Source organism: Pleurodeles waltl, chromosome 6, assembly GCF_031143425.1.
Source record: "Pleurodeles waltl isolate 20211129_DDA chromosome 6, aPleWal1.hap1.20221129, whole genome shotgun sequence".
Classification (NCBI taxonomy): domain Eukaryota; kingdom Metazoa; phylum Chordata; class Amphibia; order Caudata; family Salamandridae; genus Pleurodeles; species Pleurodeles waltl.
In genome coordinates this window covers 391,246,687-391,268,813 of record NC_090445.1, presented here as the reverse complement: position 1 = coordinate 391,268,813, position 22,127 = coordinate 391,246,687, and the positions used below count along the sequence as shown (strand labels likewise).

The 22,127-nt window shown below is 47.0% G+C and overlaps 1 protein-coding gene across 1 annotated transcript in view; it reads left to right on the top strand.

Annotated features, from left to right (window-relative positions):
• The first annotated feature begins 3,677 nt into the window (after positions 1-3,677).
• Positions 3,678-22,127, top strand: part of LOC138301580 (extracellular calcium-sensing receptor-like) — a 198,886-nt gene continuing 180,436 nt past the window's right edge. Inside the window, exon 1 of the mRNA XM_069242097.1 lies at positions 3,678-4,091. Coding sequence (XP_069098198.1) covers positions 3,678-4,091 — 414 coding nt within the window. The remainder of the gene's footprint in view (positions 4,092-22,127) is intronic.

Below are 22,127 nucleotides of genomic sequence, written 5' to 3'. Positions count from 1 at the left end.
AAACCAACACAGATGCCAGTGTTGGGTGTATTATAACATGTACACAGAGGGCACCTTAGAGGTGCCTCCTGCAAAACCTACCAGTCCTGGCATGGTTGCTGACTGGTTTTTACCAGCCTGCCACCACCAAACACAGATCTGGGCTCCTGGGGTGTGAGCCTCTGCTCTCAGGAGCCAGTACACAAAGCCTATCCAGGGTGGAGGTTTTACACCTCCGCTCCCCGAGAGGCACATAGGCCCAGAAGTCAGCTTCAAAGGCTTTACTGCCTTTGAAATATGACATCTGAATCTGCTGCTAGCAGCAGATGGCCTCTCAATCTTTCCCCCCCACTTTAAGCAGGAAAACATATTTGAAAACTCAGCCAAAGTAGAAGGTGTGACCACTCCCAGCCTGCCCCATCCCCCATGTGTGGCATGTGAGGTGACCACTCCATTTAATTTTCCTCTATCTTGGATGGCAGGAAAATAGCCTATAATGGTTAGGGGTGTGGCCTCTTCCCACTGGAAGTAGTCACATAGTTGGTGTATAATCCTAAGGTAAGTGGCCCATTCACCACTACCAGGTACCCCCCCTAAGCGCCCACTAAATGCAGTATTTAGTCAATATCCCTAGACCTGCAGATCAGATTCAATGGACACAAGAAGGCCAGCAACAAAGAAGACTCAAGACTCGAGGACAGAAGTCCTGCTGCAAGAAGAAAAAGGCACCAAACCCCACCTGCTACACCCAAGACTTGACAGTCCCTGCTGAGGGGTTGATTGGACATCAGACAGACTCTGAGAAACCTCAGAGGACCTCAGACCTTTTACAAATTGCCAGAAATCTCCATCCAGAGTGAAGGCATCACCCCCTACAGCAGGCAAGAACCAGTGAAGTCCAGTTCATTGACCCGTCACTGACCAATGAACCCGACACAGCAGCCAGATCAAATTTTACTCAATAAACCTGGTGTAGAAACCCTGCTAGTGTGCCAGGTTTGGTGGCACTGCGACCTCCAGTCACTGAGATGTGCCATAGCCTGTGGTACTGTACCCCCAACTTCAGACACCCAGAAGAAAAGTCCACTCTTGACTCTCCAATGACCAGAAGCAAGCTTCAGTTTAGAAACTTCATAATACCCAAGAACTACTCCCCAGAACCACGCCCCAGAGTGGCCCTGCTGACCTGCAATCCACACTCAAAGTGACCTGCACCTGGTTCCAAAGACCCTAGGACAGTCAACCTGAGGCTTACCTATCTGCACTGCACCCAGCCTCCCTGGCTCCTGCATTGGAAAACCAACTGTACGTTAGTGGTCCTTAATCCCTTGTGACCTCTACACTTCAACACGATATTCTTTTGAGTGTGTGTCTGCATTTATTGATACTGTGAGTACAACAAATGCTTAGCACATCTCCAAGATTAGCCTGATTGCTCAACCAAGCGACCACTAAAAGGTGGTCTATTTGATACTTCTGGATACCAAAGAGGGGTTGCTTGGACTATGCACAGTGCACATCATTTTTTACACAATGTAGCGAGCAAGCCTCCTACACCCCCCAATGATGATTCCTGAGGTGCCTGTCTGCCGACTTGATGCCCCTTTCTGTGGGGGGACCCTGGCAGTTAAGGAGTCAAGTCAGAGCACAGTGATGTGCATGATCAATTACTAAAGGACTGGCGAATGGCCTTGGACTTTTGATATTTATTATTAAATAAACCCAAAACAGTTGTTGTTTTTTTTGGGGTACACATTTGTCCTGCAATTCCTTTTCTACCTTTATGTTGTTCCTGAGTGATTTGTGTTGTCTGGCTACAGTCATGTATGTTTCAGCCTGCTTGCTGATCCATTTGCTGTTGTTTGCAGTATCTGACTTTGTGGAAAGTGAAGGTGTCCCCCAGACAATGGTATACATTGTGTGTGTGTATACTTGGGTGTGAATGCAATAGTGGTGTCATAGCATTGTGTACTGTTTGGTGTGGTATTTCATCCTGTGTTGTCCAATGTGAGCTTGTATGGTGTTAGATGTGTCCCCCTGATATGGATTATGTATTCATCTGATGTGTGTCGCCTTGACTTTTGTTTGTGCAGGCATGGCGTTAAATTGTGCTAGCTTTGTTTTCATTTGACCATGCATGTGTCCATTTAGCTGTGTGTACCTTGCATCAAGTTCTGTAGAGGTATGTCCCATTCAGTTAGAGTTGCATGTGCTTTGTTGAATAGCACTTCCACATTGTGAAGATAGGCATGTCATTTGGGTGTAGTATTGTTTGTCCCTGGGATACATATAGGGCCATTTCCTGTGCAAACTTTGCTTACACACAGAGATGTGCACTTGCTACCCGTATCGTAACCCCCATATCATGTGGACAATTGAGCAACAATCTTCTGTTACGGTTAATGACTTGCGGTTGGTTGCATCTACAGGGGCGTGGATTTTGTACACCATTGATGATCAGCAGCAGTGTTAGGATGTGCGTGATGGGTTCCATGCTGGCACTGGATGTGTGAGGCTGCCTGCATGTGAGTGTCTCCCTTCTACTGTCCGTTTCCGCCTGCTGAGACTTGGTGGTTTGACTGCCATGGTTACATTGGCAGTGTATAACCTCGTAATGTGTCCGGCAGAAACACTGTCTCCACCGGCAGCCTTGTGAACATGATAGTTTGTGCTGCCTGACGATGCAGGCGGCACCGCTGTGGTCTTTGCTCCATAGGCCCACATGACTCATAATCTGGTGGTCTGACTGCCAACCTGATAGTGGTTGTACCACCACCAAGGCAATTAATGGACTGTCAAACTCGTATTGAGGCCCCTAGTTGCTGTTTTTTGGCAGAACAGACATCAGGACTCCACTGTTCAATTGTCTTCACAGCTAAGGCAGACACCCTTCCACTTCACTGAAATTAAGAAACTTGGAAGTCTTGTCTGAAGCTGCATACTCCTCCAACCCCCACATTATTCCGGTAGTGAAGGGAATCAAATTGTAAATTTGTCTTCTTCAAAGATACCTCATAGTCTTTCATCTGGACTATTGTTTGGAAGAGATAAGAGCTGTGGTTAAGAGAAGACTAAACTGTTGTAACAAATATACACCAAATCCCAAAGTAAATAATTATTTAAGATGCGAAGATTCCAACAACAGGTAACTAGACTCTGCTTAAACCCCAAAAGACTATGTAAAGCCTGTCTTCAAAGATCTCCACTGGTTCCTAGAAGAGCAGGTTGTAGGTACACTGCATTACCCAAATAGCCCACTGCGTGGTCAAAGGACTAATACAACTATGAAATGGACCTTCCCAGGACTTTCGAGTGTATCATGCTTTTTCTATTTTACAGAGGCATGTTTTGGGGCATATAAAAAAATCGATATCTGATAAAACATTGATTGTATTAGATCCTTGTCTAAGTCCATCAACAGAATCCACAATTCTACTCTCTTTGACTGGTATAGCCTGTTATTCAACAATGGCTCATTTAACAGGTTTTTGCATATCCAAAAGCTATTTCAATACATGTATAGATTGTGGCAAAAGATGTTAGAACTTCTATAGTTCGTTATTATGCTGAGAAATTTATGATATTTGCAAAAGTATGATTTTGGGATCCTATGTGGTGCATTTATGCAATGGTACAATTTAATGGCAGTCATCATGAGCATCTATTTTCCCATTGCCACTTTAAGTTTCTTAACTTAAATGAGCTTTCTGCATGCAGTGCATATTTTTATCCTGCACGTCTTGCTCATTTCAACTGAAAAATTGCTGTATTTTAAAGTGCTAAGAGTGGTGAATAAAGACGGCATTATTCTGATTTTCAGATTCACTGTGAGGGCTTTCCGGTGGGTACAGGCCTTGGTTTTTGCAGTGAAGGAGATTAATCTGAATACTGAGATTTTACCCAATGTCACACTGGGCTTCCGGATCCACGATTCGTGCTACGAAGACACCAAGGCCATCAAAGTCGCCATTTGTCTCTTATCAGGTCAATATGATATGGTGCCCAACTTTCACTGTCAATCCAAGTCTGTCCTGTCGGTGGTCATCGGAGATGTTTATTCTTCAACTACACTATCGATTGCCAGAATCTTGGGAACATATATGTACCCGCAGGTGAGAAACTCACCTAAAAGATGTTTTAGGATTACCTTGAGGTGGTGACAGAGAAAAATGTATTACACAAACATAGTGTTTCACTTTTAGTCAGTCATATTAGTATAGCATGTTTTACTCACTGCTTTACTCTCCTGGTATCTAGTATTAAATGCAGTTTCTTCTCTTCCTCACTTACTGACTGTCTGACACTTCCTGCTATTTCGCTTTATTTTTCCCTAATAATTTTCAGCTTAACCCTGCCGCGTCATATGTCTCCTTCTCCACAATACTATGCTGTGAAATCATATAGAAAGCAATTTCATACTGCAAAGGAATTTGAATGTAGGTGAAGCTAGTGATGGTGAAGTAATGTTGTACACTAACAAAATCCTGATTTGCCTCTGGAGGTCTTTCTATGCACAAAAAGATGATTTCTAAGTCCTCTACTTTTATTTGGTACCTAGTAACACTGGCAAGGGATACAAACAAAGCTGGTATCCCTGGATCTCTGAAAATGCCTGATACTTATCCATGGCCATATTTTGCCAGGAAATACCTGACAAAACATACACTGGGAAAATCGTCATGAAAATGGGAAAGTGTGCAAAAATCGTGTGTGATAACTTCGATTCTGAATGTTATCCTTCATTTTGAAGAAATCAGAACTATGTAGCAATACATCGATAACTTAGATTCTGAATGTTATCCTTCCTTTTGAAGAAATCAGAACTATGTAGCAAGGACCACAAGGTGCAATAACAGATTTTCCTGTGTAACCTTACCATCAGATTTTCCCAGTTTAGGAGGAAATGAGCCGGCTGCCTTACCTCACATTGGCTTATGAAAATGTAGTCATTTTAAGAGCTTGCAAAGCAATAAGTTGTAATAGGTAAATGTCTCCATGAGACCATGATCAACATAATTTGTTCTTTTGGGGTTGAGGCCTTCTCCTATGCTGATGATAGCAATCTTATTCAGGTAATTTTCAGTCGCCTTCCTCAGCTTCAGAACTCTGCTCAGTTATGTGTTATGACCATCCAGGCTTGGATGAGATGCCTCTAGCTTAATGCCATCAATACAGAGGTCTTGATTTCAGGACATTTCTAGCTCTATGCCATGTCCAACAATGGCCTGCTGAGCTGGGCACCTCTCCCTCTCTTACTCCTAAATTTAAAATCATTGCCTTTCCCATGGCACATATCTGAGATTAAAAGGGTAAAGTAAGTTCCGTGATTTCGTCTTGCTATTACCAAATTTGAAACCTATAGAACATAGGCCCTCATTCGGACCTTGGCGGGCGGCGGAGGCCGCCCGCCAAAGTACCGCCGTCAAAATACCGTACCGCGGTCGCAAGACCGCGGCGCGTATTTTGACTTTCCCCTGGGCTGACGGGCGGCCGCCGAAAGGCCGCCCGCCAGCCCAGGGGAAAACGACCTTCCCACCATGTAGCCGGCTCGTAATCGAGCCGGCGGAGTGGGAAGGTGCGATGGGTGCTACTGCACCCGTCGCGTATTTCACTGTCTGCTATGCAGACAGTGAAATACTAGCGGGGCCCTCTTACGGGGGCCCCTGCAGTGCCCATGCCATTGGCATGGGCACTGCAGGGGCCCCCAGGGGCCCCGCGACACCCCCTACCGCCATCCTGTTCCTGGGCCGCCATGGGGGATTCAAATGGGCAACGGAAAACCGGCGGGAGACCGCCGGTTTTCCATTTCTGACCGCGGCCAAAGCGCCGCGGTCAGAATGCCCAAGGGAGCACCGCCGGCCTGTCGGCGGTGCTCCCGCCCCCGTTGGCCCTGGCGGTGCAACACCGCCAGGGTCATAATGAGGGCCATACCTTATTACCACCCTGACGGTCGGTGTTAAAGCGGCGGTAATACCGCAAACAGTCCGGCGGATTTTTTTTTAATTATGACCATGGCAGAAACCCCCAACATAGACAGCCACTTTAACACTCCGACTGCCACGGCGGTAGAAACAAACACCGCAGTGGTAACCACCAACAGACAGGCAGAAGACAATGTACCACCCACCGTATCACAAGAGGCCTATTCGCCAGCTTTTCGGGGTGGAACCAATGCGAACAAAAACATGGCGGAAACAGTACACAGAAGGGAAAACACTCACCTCTCCACACCCCACGAGGAACCAGGACGCCATGGAGCCCGAATTGCAGATACTGCCGATGCAGGTCTTCCTTCTCTTCTATCAGGAACACCAAAGACGGCGGTGACAACCATGGTGAGTACTGCACCTACAACACAGGGGAGGGGAGGGAAAAGAGAGTGACACACACACGCAACACACAACAACCCCACCCACACCCACAAAACCATATACACAAATACATGCAGCAACATTACACATACACCCCCACCCCCTGGAAGAACGGAAGGACAAAAGGAAAAGATTTGAACAAATGTAATCATGTGAAATCTCATTATCAAAGTTCAAAATCCAGTAAATACAATTATGTACACCAACTACACAAGTCTGGATAGTGCACCAATCATTGTCCGAGGACCACTCGTCCCAAAATGCATGGGCGAATCCCACACTAGGTACCTGACTGGAAATGGAAAGAACACTGCAGGGGCATCAGATCGAAATGAAATAGGCACCTCAGTGGGAGGGGGAGGGGGCAACTCAGCCAGATGAACGCACAACGCCACTGCTGCACGAGGGGGCTCCATGCCCACTGCTTTATCCTGGGGAGTGCAAAGCCACAGTCTCTCAATTCTCTCCAGTGGGTGGGTTGCCCACTGCTTTATCCTGGGGAGTGCAACGCCACAGTCTCTCAGGTCTCTCTAGTGGGTGGGTTGCCCACTGCTTTATCCTGGGGAGTGCAAAGCCACAGTCTCTCAAGTGGATAACAGTCTCCACTGGTTCTGGAGGGGGCCTGGTGCCCAGAGTGCTTCTTCCTGCCAATGACTGAGGTAGTAGATGTGATTTTCCACTGGTTCTGGAAGGGGCCTGGTGACCAGAGTGCTTCATCCTGCCAAGGACTGAGGTAGAGGATGTGATTCTCCACTGGTTCTGGAGGGGGCCTGGTGCCCAGAGTGCTTCATCCTGCTAAGGTCTAAGGTTGTGGATGTGATTCTCCACTGGTTCTCGAGGGGGCCTGGTGCCCAGAGTACTCCACGTGCAGTGTGGCCGGTACAATTCACCCACCTGGGTGTGCGTGGCACGACATTGGCGAGGTACAGGTAGCATGATACGCCATGGAGGCAGCGACATACCAAACACTGCTGCGGCTTTGCATTCCACCTGCAGGTGCCAACAGTGATGACAGTAATGCTTCATGGAAGCTGCCCAGGGTCCTGGAACTCACCACCAACCTCGGACGACTGACCACTGGGGATGGTAGGCATGTCAGCAGTGGTGCCACTGTCCAAGGACGTGGCGGGGCCGCTGGCGGTGCTTGCGGCGGTGTCTGTGGTGGCGGTGCTGGCGGCAGGGTCTGTGGTGGTGGTGCTGGCGGCGGGGTCTGTGGTGGCGGTGCTGGCAGCGGGGTCTGTGGCGGCGGGGAATGTGTCAGCACCTGCTGAGGGAGAAAGCAGGATGTCTCCTGCAGCCTCAGACGGCTGCCCACCAGGGAAGAGGCTGGGGACTGTTGCAGCGTCTGTAGACGTGCCGGAGGCGGTGCAGGTGGCAGTGCAGGTGGCGGTGTTCGCCACCGTACAGGTTGGCGTGGACGTGGACAGAAGGTGTGCCACTGGTCCCTCAGTCTGTGCCACCATGCCCTCTCCTGACCTGCCCTTCTGTTTTTGGCCCTTCCCCACCTTGGATGGTGGCACAGTTGTCTTGCCACTATCCCCTTTTGTTTTCACTGACCCCTTGGTGGCTGGTGGTTTCGGCTTCTCCCTCTGGGATGTGGGTACCTTTTTCCCCTTGGCAGGTGGCGGAATGTCCTTGCCCTCGTTACGTGGCACACTGGCAGCCCTGACGGTTGGCGCACTCCATGACCCCGCAGTTGCTGGCACCACTGTGCCTGGGGATGTGGTGGCTGAGGTGCTGGGCTGGGACCTGGAAAGCCTGGCCCTAGGGGAAGGACGGGGGGACAGGTGTAGGGAAGAGGTCAATGTTAGCCAGGAAAAGTTTTTTAGACACACTGGGATGGGTAGATGGAGGGGGTTTGAGAGTGGAGGAAGAGGTAGTGGTTGTAGGAGGTGTACGTCTGCTGAATTTGGGTGATGATGCATGGGCTGGAGGCTGTTGGGAGGTGGATGGCTGTTGGATGGGTGTGTGCCTGCGTTTGTGTACTTTGGGAGGAGGGCTCACAGACACACTGGGAGAGGACACTGGGGATGTGTGAATGGTAGTGAGGGTGGTGATTGCACATGAACGGTGTGTGGTGATGGGCATGCTGGTGATGGAGGTAGTGGCTGAGGATGTACTGCATGCAGGTGTGAGTGGAGACGAGACTGGGAGGGAGGAGGGAGACGTGGAGGAGGGGGACACAGTGGAGGAAGTGGATGTTGGTATGTGTGCATGGGTATGTTGCTTGTGTGAGTGCCTGTGGGATGTGTGGTGCTTATGTTTGCCTGAGCCACTCTTGTGTGTTGATGTATGTGTATGCTGGTCTGATGGTGTGCTTGGGATAGGCAGAGGTACAGGGGATTGGGTCTGGGTGGAGGAGGTTGTAGGGGGGAGGCTGGACACAGGGACAATGGCTGCCATCAGTGCTGAGGCCATAGCCTGAAATGCTCACTGTTGGGCCGCCTGGCCAGAATGAATGCCCTCCAGGTATGCATTTATTTATTGCAAATGCCTCTCAACACCCTGGATGGCATTCAGAATGGTAGACTGCCCAACAGTGAGGGATCTCAGAAGGCCAATAGCCTCCTCACTGAGGGCAGCAGGGCTGACTGGGGCAGGGCCTGAGGTGCCTGGGGTGAAGGAGATGCCCACCCTCCTGGGTGAGCGGACACGGGATAGACGCTGACGGGCTGCTGGGAGGGCAGTGCTGGTAGGGGGGCTGTACCTGTTAATGCGGTGGGCACAGAAGGGCCCGCCACCGCAAGGGATCTCCCATCAGAGGAGGAGTCGCTGTAGATGGTCTCTGCTCCTGTCCGCGACGTGGAGTTCCCCTCGCCCTCCGTCCCACTTGTGGCTAAAGACTCCGTAGCTTCACCCTCCAGGGCCAAGTGGGATGCAGCTCCCTCCTGCTCTGCTGCCAATGCTCCTCCACCTGATGATGCTATTGCACACAAGAACAGGGAGACCACAAAAAGGTGGGGGGAAAGACAGAAGAAAGACATGTTCAGTGCATGCAACACCACTACTGTTGGCGGACACAACAGACAGTGAGCAGCCCTCTGCACTACAACATGCACTTATAGTTCCTAGATTTTTCACCTGTCCATGGGGTACGAGGCCTACGCCCAATTGCTGCACACCTGGAAGTCACAGTAGCCTGACTAGGTGTAGATGGCTCTTACCACTAGTGGGGTTTGGGTGCTACATAGCCTGCCTCACAAGGGACCTTGCCTACCAAGATCGCCCTGGCCTAGGGGAACCCACTGCCCACCTCCCCCGCCCAGACACCTCGTAATGTGCTCAGAGTCAGCTGAATGAGAATGTACTCAACCCCTTGTGGCTGCTGTGATGCCCTCAAGCGCCCATCCAACTCCGGATAGGCCACCGCCAGGATCCGGAACATCAGGGGGCTCATGATGCGATGGGCACCCCTCCTATGTTGGGAGGCCATCCCCAGCTGGGCCTCCGCCGTCTTCTTGCTCCAGCAACGCAGGCCCTCCCATCATTTACGGCAGTGGGTGCTCCATCTGTGGTAGACCCCCAGGGTCCGGACGTCCTTGGCGATAGCACGCCAAATAGCCTTCTTCTGGTGGATGCTGACCAAGAGAAATGGTACAGGGTGAAAGGACATTACTCACCCAGCCGGACCGTCATACTCATTGCCCACCAGTTCCCACCCATGCCATGATGCACGTACACTCACCATCCGCACATGTAGGCCTCAGCCCCCCCATGTATCTTCCAGCCACACCACTCAAAACAGGCATTGCCCATTCAACATACTCACCGGTTTGTCTGGAGGACCATACAGTTGCATGTTCTGGTGGAGGACCACATCCACTAGTTTCTCCAACTCCTCCGAAGTGAAGGCAGGGCCCTTTCCCCAGACACTGTAGCCATTGTCTCTTCCAGACACAGGTCACAGCAGCACTTGCAGTGTAGGTCCTCGCCTGTTGAAGGTCAGGTATCAAGTGAGTGAACAGACAGAAAATGGCGATCACGTCTGCGGCGGTGCGTACCGTCACCGCCGGCGTACATCATCATTTGCTCCTCGGACCCATAGGGCCCAATGTTAACCAATGCTGAATTGTGCTGCGGTCTTCGACCGCCTACCGCGATGGTATACAGCGCCAGCTCAGTTACCTCATATCCCATTGTCCCACCTTACAGGTCAGGCAGCCACCATTTCAGGGGGCCACATGGCATTGATAATAACTGTGTCACACCTATCTAGGCCTGGAATACACACAGTTACAAGCACATTGCGGATTAATACATTTCTTCAAATGACATTTTGTGATACCTCAGTGTTTGCTGACTCTCTACTCGCTATTCTCCTCCATAGGGCACGTCTGCTGGGGCTGGTGATGAGATGGCGGCATACTCCGGTGTACAGACCCCTGCTGGACCTGTCGACAATGGAAGAGAGACACATCATAATCACATACAGACTTGATCGTGCAACAATCCAGGAACTGTGTGCCCTGTTGGAGCCAGACCTGATGTCAGCTATCCACCATCCCACAGGGGTACCCCCTCTAATGCAGGTCCTGTCAGTACTCCATTTCCTGGCAAGTGGTTCCTTTCAAACAACAGTGGCCATTGCATAAGGTATGTCCCAGCCAATGTTCTCTAACGTGTTGTCCAGAGTGTTGTCTGCCCTGCTGAAACACATGCGCAGCTATATCGTTTTCCCTCGGTAGGATTTGCCCACAGTGAAAGGTGACTTTTATGCCCTGGGACATATCCCCAAAATCATTGGTGCCATTGATGAGACACATGTGGCATTAGTACCCCCACGCAGGAGTGAACAGGTGTACAGAAACCGGAAGAGCTACCATTCGATGAATGTGCAGATGGTGTGTTTGACAGACCAGTACATCTCCCATGTGAATGCCAAGTTTCCTGGCTCAGTGCATGATGGGGAAACTGCAGAGGCACTGTGTGTGGCTAATAGGTGAGGCCAAGGATCCAATACAGTGTGAATAGGTGTCTGGGTATGGGGTTGTTCCTAAGGGTTAGTGTGTGTCTAACAGTTGTCCCTCGATATTTGCAGGTGACTCTGGTTACCCCAGCCTGTCATCGCTACTGACCCCATTGAGGAATCCCAGGACAAGGGCAGAGGAATGCTACAATGAGCACATGGGCGAACTAGGAGGGTGATCGAACGCGCCTTCGGCCTCCTGAAGGCCAGATTCTGGTGCCTCCATATGACAGGTGGTTCCCTATACTACTCACCAAAGAAGGTGTGCTAGATCATCATGGCCTGCTGTATGCTGCACAACCTGGCTTTGCGACGGCAGGTGCCTTTTCTGCAGGAGGATGGGCCAGCTGGTGGTTTGGGGTTTGTGTGGGTATCTGTACTGGACATGCTTTGGTGATGGGTGTCCATGCATTTGTGTTACATGCAGGACTTGTTTTGGGGATGTGTGGGTTGTGTTGGTGGGGTATCTGTGGGTTGTTGGGGTGATGGGTGTGAGGGCAAGGATGGGGTATGTGATGGCATGCAGGTAGAGTGGGGGATAAAGTAGTAAAGATTTGCCTTACCAGAGTCCAGTCCTCCTGCTACTCCTGCAAGGCCCTCGGGATGCAGTATTGCCAAGACTTGCTCCTCCCATGTTGTTAGTTGTGGGGGAGGAGGTGGGGGTACACCGCCAGTCCTCTGTACTGCAATCTGGTGTCTGGAGACCACGGAACGCACCTTCCCTTGTAGGTCATTCCACCTCTTCCTGATGTCATCCTGTGTTCTTGGATGCTGTCCCACTGCGTTGACCCTGTCGACAATTCTCCACCATAGCTCCATCCTCCTTGCAATGGAGGTGTGCTGCACCTGTGATCCGAATAGCTGTGGCTCTACCCGGCCAATTTCCTCCACCATGACCCTGAGCTCCTCCTCAGAGAACCTGGGGTGTCGTTGAGGTGCCATGATGTGGTGTGGGTTATGTGTGAGATGGTGTGTGTTGTGATGTGTGAGGGGATGTGTTGGTGTGTGTTGTTTGAGGTGCATGGATGTTGTGTAAGTGATGGTGTCGTGTGTCTGTGGATGCTTGTGTTGTTTAAGGTAGTGTCTCTCTGTGGCCTGCTTTCAAATTTCTTGTAGTAAAGGTTTGTGGGGGATGTGGGTGTGTGTTTTATATTGGATTGGTTGTGTGGGCGTGGTGTGTGTCTGTGTATCAGGTGTGTGTATTTCAAATTGTCCAATGTGGTGGTGTTTTGTAAATGTGTGTGTATTTTGAGCGCTGCGGTGTGTACCGCCAATGGTTTACTGTGGTTGAAAGTATGCCACGTTGATTCGTGGGTCGTGATAGTGTGGGCGTATTCTTGTTGGCATGACGGTGTCAGTTTTGTTATTGCCAGTTTATCACTGACCTTTGGTGTGGCGGACTTGTGTGGGTGTCTGCATTGTGGCGGATTCCGAGCTGGGGTCGTAATACCTGTAGCGGAACTCCGCGGCCACAGCGGTATGTTGGCGGTCTTCTGCACAGCGCTAAGCGGGATTTACCGCCAGGGTTGTAATCAGGGCCATAGTCTAATAAGCTTTTAGAAAGCAACTTAACTGTGGCTTTTTCGAAATTAACCAGACAGAAGGTCGGCCACCAACACACTCATCACAAATTCTAGCATTGTTTTAGACAGCTGCACGACAGTGAACCAGCAATTTACTATTGGTTGCTTTCAGTTATGAATGGACTCTTCTGGTAGAGGATCTTTTAAAAAAACTAAATGGTGCGTAATTATTTTGATATTTTATCAAATGTTTAATGTTTGCTTGTTTATATATTGTATATTGCATGGCCTGTTTTCGTCAGGCTGACACAATAAAGTTAATATGAATGTGTGGGTAGGCCTGATGCTTGAGACAGGAAACGCAACATGGACACATCACATTTTTACATTGAAATCTGATGTGTTTTTTGTAAAGGACATAGCTGTGGATTTTGGTCTCTAGCTCAACCGGCACCTAGAGAAACCTACCAAACCTATGCATTTTTAAAAACTAGACACCTGGGGGAATCCACGATGGGGTGACTTTTGGGGCTCTGACCTGGTTCTGTTACCCAGAATATTTTGCAAACCTCAAACTCTGGTCAAAAAAACACTTTTCCTCACACTTTGGTGACAGAAAGTTCTGAAATCTGAGAGGAGCCACAAATTTCCTTGCACGCAGCATTTCCCCAAGTCTCCCGGTAAAACTTATACCTCACTTGTGTGTATAGGCCTAGCGCCCGAGACAGGAAATGCCCCAAAACACAACATGGACACATCCCATTTTCCCCAAAGAAAACAGAGGTGCTTTTTGCAAAGTGCCGAGCTGTGGATTTTGGCCTCTAGCTCATCCGGCACCTAGGGGAACATACCAAACCTGTGCATTTTTTAAAACTAGACACCTAGGGAAATCCAAGATGGGGTGACTTGTGGGGCTCGCACCAGGTTTTGTTACCCAGAATCCTTTGCAAATCTCATAATTTGGCTATAAAACACTTTCTCATCACATTTCCCCCAAGTCTTCCTATAAAAATGATACCTCACTTGTGTGGGTAGGCCTAGTGCCCACGACAGGAAATGCCCCAAAACACAACGTGGACACATCACATTTTCCCAAAGAAAACTGAGGTGTTTTTTGCAAAGTGCCTACCTGTGGATTTATTTTGAGAGGAAAATCTTCCCTGGTCTCTGGTGGACTTTCTGCCTTCCCTGGGGGCAGTTGGACCTTCCCAAAATAAGCCAATCTGCTCCCAAGGGGGGCAGATATGGCCAACAGTAATATCCCCCCCTGGGCAGAAATGGCCTAAAAATTATTTGCCCCCCACGGGCGGCTCCCCTTATAACGTAAGAGTAATATTTAAAAAAAATCCCTGGTGTCTAATGGTTTCGGCCTAATTATATTAGGCAGATCTGCTCCCATGGGGCAGAAATGGCCTCAAAACAATTTGGCCCCCCAGGGAGCGACCCTTTCCGAAGGGGTCGCTCCCTACACATAAAAGAAATAAAGAGGAAAAAAAAAATTATCCCTGGTGTCTAGGGGTTTTCAGATCAGCCTGATTATATTAGGCCGATCTGCCCACGGGGGGTGGGCAGAAGTGGCCTAGAAACAATTTGGCCTCCCAGGGAGCGACCCTTGCTGAAGGGGTCACTCCCTAAACATAAAAGAAAAAAATGAAGAAAAAAAAAAGATCTCTGGTGTCTAGTGGTTTCTGCACCCCCTCGGGGCAGGTCGGCCTAATTATGTTAGGCCCATCGGCTTCCAGGCATGGTAGAAATGGCCTAAACACAATTTGGCTCCCCTTTCCTTTCCTTTCCTTTCATGCCTCTGCTGGCCCCCTCCTCCTGAGCAGAAGAGAAATGCTGAGCAATTCCCTTCCGCAATTGCGATGGGAGCATGTTTCCAGCACGATGGGAGGTGACTTCTGAAGAGGTCAGCACGATCTTGCGTGCTGACATCATCAGACGTCACTGGGCGGGTCGGGGGTGGAAGGGGAAGCATTTCCCCTTCCAGCCCTGACCTGGGGGGTTATGGGGTGGCCCTCGGGGGAGCGCTAGCGCTTCTCCCGAGGGCTGGTAAATGGATTTAATGGTTATGTCCATGGCAACTCACAGGCGCAGCCATGGACGTAACCATTATGTCCATGGTGAGCAAGGGGTTAACAGCTAGATTCAGCTGCATTTTCCCTAAATCAAGTCTGAGTGGGATTAAAAAATCTGTTTCCTGTTTTCACTTCGCAAGGTGTGAGAAAATCAATCCGATTAATTTCCAAAACCTGATTCAATAATAAAATCTGATTTTTGTAACCTAAGTAGAAACATGTGCAAAATTGTACTTTAGGTTGCCTATGCCTGAACTGACTTAGAAATACTTCTCCCACTTACCTGACCTCCAGTGCTGCAATAGACATCATTGGCTGGGGGAGTTAAGAACCGAAGCTCTGAAGAAAATAGATTGTCTCTAAGCCCACGAGAAACAGGATGATGTTAAATATTCTCCATCAGAAAGGGACGCAGGAATCCTGGAAAAACAAAGGGCACAATCACATCCAAAATGGAAAATGGAGGTGAGGGTGCATTTTGTGCTTAGAAATTAGCCCAAAATGCAAAACAACATGAGCAGCAGTGCGAGCAGCCACCAGCACTCGCTAAATCTGTTGCTTCTGTGCTTATTTTCCCCACAACTTACTCTTTTTAATCAACTATTTTTATTGTTTTTCATGGAAATTGCCATCACAAAAAATTAAGCAAGGCAGGAAATCTAAGACAAAAACAAATTGTATATATATTCATGCACAACATGGTCCCTATGGCATGAGTAGAGCAGTGCTAAATTTGTACATAAAAACGTGCCTATGTTCAAAGCCCTCCACTTAAACACATGGCTGCTGCAATTAAATATGGGAAAACAGAATGCTGAGGCAGCATATTCCTGAAGCCATCTTGGACCTCTTTAATACATTTACAGGCACTCCCTGCTTCTTCAGCTTTCTGCTTTCTCCCAATGTGACGCTTTTTCGCTTTTCTCTTCCTCCGTCTTTCCCATATGTGTCTTTTGCTCGCAGCAAATGCTTGGGGCAGAGGAATAAGCACTGGTGCTGATCACCGGAAACAACAACCACAAATTAAGCACTGGAGTAGAGACAGCCATGCTGCAGAAACAGAAAAGGAACCTAAAAGAGCAACTCAATCATGGATTAGAGTAACACCCAAACACCCACTTCCCTTCCTAACCCCTGAACTGAGACCCACGGAGAACTTAGGAAGAAAATTGTTACTATGGTTTCAAGGAAGGAGTAAAAGAAATGTCCTCTCCCTGAAGCCTATCCTACCTCTCCCTCAACCCTTGATTCCTCCCTATGGTGCAAATGTGTCTCCCACGGCTGTCAAAGTGTCCAGGAGTTATGGGCATGGCTCCAGCTCTATGTCCCTATATGTAGCCCAGCATTCCCATATTTTGTATTATTTCCTTGGGCACCCTCTGGCAATTTAAACCGGTTGCTCCGCGCCCAGGTACCAGTCAAGCCCCAGCTTCCAGGTCTCCAATGAAGGGGCAGCTGGCTCCTTCCATGCCTTAGCAATGTCACGCTCAGTCACCCTAAGTCCCAACCATAACAGAGCTCGGCGGTAGCGATTGCTATTCATGTCAGTAGACAGATGGAGAATTGCACATTGAGGGGATCTTGGCAGAGGCACTCCCAGCACCTCCTTCAGGCACCGGAAAACTCCACGCCAATAAAGAATCAGGGTAGGACAGCCAAAGACGGTGTGTAAAAACTCTCCCTTGACCCCCCAAATTACTTTTAACTATGCCAGGGGGTGTGATTGCCTAATTATTGGAAATACAGTTTTAAAGAGTAACATGGACTTACCAAAATTACTTCGATTACCCTGGTGTATTTACAATTACTCCCAGGCCTAAAGAGAACCTGTTTTGATTGTCACATGGGAGAAGAGCACATCTAAGTAGGTGGTGCTAGGGTGATGGAGAAAATACTGCCTGGTGGCAAAGGGTTACTTTATCTTGAAACAGGCACAGAACATCCCACAGCAACAGGGAACATCAATGCCTCAGTGCAGATTACTCTTACAAATACTCACCCCACAAGCCCAATAGATAGGAGGCAACAGAAGTGATTCTGTCTCTGGACCCTTAGGCACAAACAAGGATTGTACTTACATACACAAGACAAGCTCTTGTGGGTGCAGCTGGAGACACAGTGGCAATTCCTGGAAAACAGTGGTGGCACAGTGTTACAGTTAGGCACTTAAGACTACATACAAAACTAGACAAAGGATGTGGCAGGAATTGCCTCCTGGAAACCAGGAGCCAACCCCTGTACAAAGGAAAACATTTATACACAGGTAAGGACTAATAGTACACTTACCATCCCAGACACAATAACCCAAGAGGAAATTACAGAGTCAGAGCTGGAAAGGAGCCTAAGAACTGAAGCTCAAAAAATAGACAGGAATTCTAAGAAACTGTAACAAGCAAGAGACCTAGAGACTGCAAGAATCACATCACAGAGAAAGAGAACATAATTCGGGGCCAAGTCTAAGATACAGAAGAGAAATTACAGACACTAAGAAAGAAGAAAAAGGAATACGTAAAGGGAAAATAATACCAGTAACATAAGGAACAAACAAGGATGCAAAGTTTCTCAGGCTCAGGCTGAATCAAAGCTGGAAGAGGACTGGAAAATATGGAACGGGCTCTGGCTGAGCAAGCTGGAACAGGACTGCAAAACAGGGTGCAAGCTGTGGTTGAAGCAAGCAGCAATAGGACTGGAAAACAGGGCACAAGCTCTGGCTGAAGCAAGCAGGAACAGGACTGGGAAACAGGGAGCTGGCTGTGGCTCATGCAAGCAGGAACGGGACTAGAAAACAAGGCAACAAGCGGACCGGTACACAAAGGAAACAAACTCCAATGCACGGCAGGGAGCTTCAGGAAATGGCAGCTTATAAACAGTTCCAGGCAGCAGCAAGCCCAGGGAAGAGTTAAGTGCCAATAGCGGTCATCTCATTGCTCTGGTACCTATGTGTACGTTAAAGCTAACCACAGTGGAGAGTAGGTCAGATATAGAAATCAGTTTGGAACAAGTCAGAGGTTTTACCAGATATGTCTCTGGAATGGTAGCCAAAAATCCTCAGAGGGCAAGGCAACAGGCTGTTGCCAAAAAAGGCTCCATGTTGTTGGATAGCTACTGGATGAGGTGTCAGTGAAGCCGTTGACTTTTGACAGGAAAGGTCTGAGTCAGAGAAATTGGAATTCTGCACCCAGAAAAGATGCTGCTCCTTCAAGATATGTATAATGCCTTAGAGAGGTGGATATTACTACCTTCAGATTTAGTCCCTTTTTTGGGGCTTGGATTCTTACAGTGGGGCAACACTGTAGCTGAAGAGGGCTCCATGAGGCAAGAACCATTTTCCGTGAGGTCTTGCTGAAGAGGATTTCCTGCTGCAGAGAAGGACATACTAAAATATACATAAATGTGATGGGTGGAATGCTTGAATTAATCTCGGCCAGTGGTAATTACTCAGGGCAGCATCTAGAACATAAGCAAAGCAGGACCAGTTTTTCCCTTCCAGTGTCACAGTGAGACTAGGACCCAAGTACCGGCAAAACCATCACACATAACATAACACTGTTTAACATTTATATGACTAAATGCTCTCAGGAGATTTTGTAGCTATAGTATTACTACTGTTTGCTGTGGCTGATGAGTGGAGTGAAGCTTTAACAGATATCAAAACTGTGTTGTTAAATATGAGGTGTACTACAAGTTGTACTCTCTTTATATGCAAAACCCTTTTCTGCAATATTGAGCACCAGGACCACACAAAACTAAGTGGTGAGACACAATTTGACAGTGATCTAAGTACAAATGAACATGCCATAACCAACCAAACCAGAGGAAATGGAATAAACCTATGAGTGAGCTCTAGTCATTTTGAAGGTGTTCCCTGCTAATATGATTATATAATGCATGTGAGTCTGCAACCTCTATGTAAATGTCCATCTCTAATTTCCTTAATACAGGTGATTTGTGATGTCTTTATTCTCTTGTGATAAATACATCTTGCAAAAACAAAAAGCCAATGAAAAATGTAGGACACAGAGCATAATTAACAGCTGCATTTAAAAAAGAAAATGCATATGGGCTTTATCTTCTCCTGCACTGTTTTTCTGTATGTAGAGTGATCAGCAGAAAGTAGATATGTATGACATATTCTATACCTGTCAGTCCTAAAGTAGTCTTCCCCCAAACCTTTTACCTTTACCCTCCCCTTTTTGCTGAAGATTTTTTTTTGGCCTTAGGACTCGGTGCAGGTTAACCCTACTACCCAGTGCCAAATTGATTGTGTTCACTCCCTAAAACATGGTAACTATGGCTTACACCTGATTGGAATATTTCATTTACATATGGGTCCCTTGTAGGGTAGGATACCATATACCCAGGACTTGTACATTAAATCCTCTTGGATGGGCCTGCAGACCTTATTGTTCCACCCAATCAGGTAGCTCCTTCAAGCATGTACCATGCCTGTCATGGCAGCCTGAATGCAGTTTTAAACTGCTAATTTGGCTTGGAAAACAACCTTCTTGCCAAGCCCTAAACGTTTCTTCTATTGGAAATATGTCACCCCTAAGGTAGGCCTTAGATAGCCCTTAGGGCAGGGTGGAGTGAAAACACTACATTAATTCTTCACTACTGCTAGGCCTACCTCTCTCATAGGATAACATTTGGTTACTGTATTACATTTAATAAGTGCTAACTTTTGTTTTTTGGAACAGTTACATATTGCACGATTGGTGTCTGAGAAATTGCAATTAAAATACTAATCTAATCATCAAATTGGATATTTAGTCACAATTTTGATAATGCCACATTTAGAAAGTTGGTATTTTCTTGTTCCAGCTATTTAGTGCCTTTGACCTGTCTTAGGTCACATGAGTTGGTACAGTTGGGAGTTGGACTTTGTTTATTCCTCATAGACAGCCACACAACAGAGGAATTAGGTGTGCCTGGATGGGCCAATAACTGGAAGGATGGGCAGACAGAGCTGGGCATAGCCCAAAGTGTAACTCAATAGGCTGTGCTCTGCCCCTTGCATTTTTCATGCAGCTAGCTTGGACCCAGACTGGGGAAAGCAGGAAACTTCAAGCAATTCAAAGAAGGCAAAAGGTATAACAAATTTGATTCTCAGCCTACACTTCAGCTAACTGTCTGTATCTATGTAAGGGTCCTCAGAAGATTGCCTGCTGCTGTAGTCTGCTGTGTTCTACACACAACTGTTTTGCTCACCTGAAAGGACTGCTCTGCCTCCTGGAGATTGCCTTGAACCCTCAGATGCCTACTTTGCTACTCGAGCCCTGTTTCATCACTTGAACCCTGGACAACCAGGGTGACTCCAAGGGCTTGTTGGCTGGCCTCCTGATCAGAGCCTCAGGGACAAAAAAGATTCCAACCATCTTGAACCCACATCTGGATTCAGCCTGAGTGAAATCAGAACCCCCAAGTTGGGCACCTCTAGTCATCGACCTTGGTGGTGGTGTTAAAGGTGCCCAGATAGTCAAAATTCAAAACTTAGAACTTTAAAATGTTTTGGCTAAAAACTGCTCTGAGACCTGAGAGAAGACCTGGACCAACCTGTTCCTCCATCCACCCAAGTTGCATCGCTGGTCGACCTGACTTTGCGGTAGCTCCAGCAAAGTTCTTATCCACAGCAACAAATTATGTTCAGAAGTCCTTCACCAAAGAGATATCTGGCCTTGTGGAACTTTAATTGGCTACAGGTTCCACTTCATCGGGCTGGAGATCAAATTCCAATAAAATGATTAAGCCTGAAAGTAGAAATATTCACTGCATCTTTGTCCAGCGGCTCCCCGACTACGACACTTCCTCCTCGGACACTGCGTGTAGCCTTGCCCCGTTGGACTTTACCTTCTCAGACCATTTTCTTCAAAATGTCTTCTAAGTCAGAAGGTAAGCGCAGAATGAGCCAAATGTATTTCGTGTATCCTACTTCTGCTCCCTTGCGGTCATCATATTTTCTGAGTTGACCTGGTCTCCAGTGATGACATGTCTGTGGTTTGCGCTTTGATCTTTTAGGTGCTAGTTTTTATCTTATACTTAAAAAAAATATAACTATGGTTCTGCTGATTGGATTTTTGTTGTTTTGGTCTCAAATAATGTATTACTTTTACTCTATTTAAAAAATAAAATAATTGAATGGGACTTTTTATTGTTGTATTTTCACTTTATTGCTGTTTTTGGGCTGAGTAAAAACTTTACATGTTTGCCTGTATGATAAGCCTCACTGGTTTCTTTCAAGCGGCCAAAGAGTTCAACACAGGATAATGTAATGACTTTTGGGATTCACCCTGAACGAGATGGTGGCTGTTGCTTGAGAGGGGTCACCAGCACTTCAACCAACAACTCAGTTTATCACAGCATGTTTGTCACACACTTCAACCAGATATAGGAAAGACAGAATACTTCTACATTTTTCGTGATATTATGGGAGCAGCACTTTTTATTAAAATTGGAGTGAACTGACTCTAATATATTTCTGAAAAACATATCTAACTGCTGTTTTCATGTGTTTAATTGTGTACTACATATTCTACTTTTGTACTGCATGTCTGCCACTATGATATTTGTTTCATATAACAAAACAATGTACTAAGCATTTTACTGGGTTGTGGTAAGTGTGATGATGTCACCATATATCATAAGGAATAAACTACTTTGCCGTACATTGAAAGGATAAAGCAAGTACCTCAAATTTCAGTGATGTTATAAAGGAACTGGGTCTTCAGGCGCATTCAGCTATATGATCAATCATCTCTTCTGTGACTTGCAATATCCATATGATATATGGCAGCAATACTTTTTCCATTTATACTGAATGAGTTGCTATATACATTTGGTCAATATCTGCCCTGCCAATTTATTGTTAAAGAGAAGTTTGAAAAGAAAAGTGTCTTTATTTTTATCTTTGTGAATATTGTTTATGTTGAAAAGATATGATATTAAAATAATATGATATATAATGTGTTTTTATGTTAAAGAGAAGTTTGAAAATAGAAGTGCCTTTATTTTTATTTTTGTGAATATTGTTTATGTTGAAAAGATATGATATTAAAATAATATGATATATAATGCGTTTTTATGTATTATGTTATGGTGTATTATTATTTTATGGTTCCATTTTTATTACATTTAATTTATAAATTTTGGTTATATTATTGTTATCTTTTTTATTTTTTGTAATTTTTATATCATTCAGGTTGTGGTATTCAAT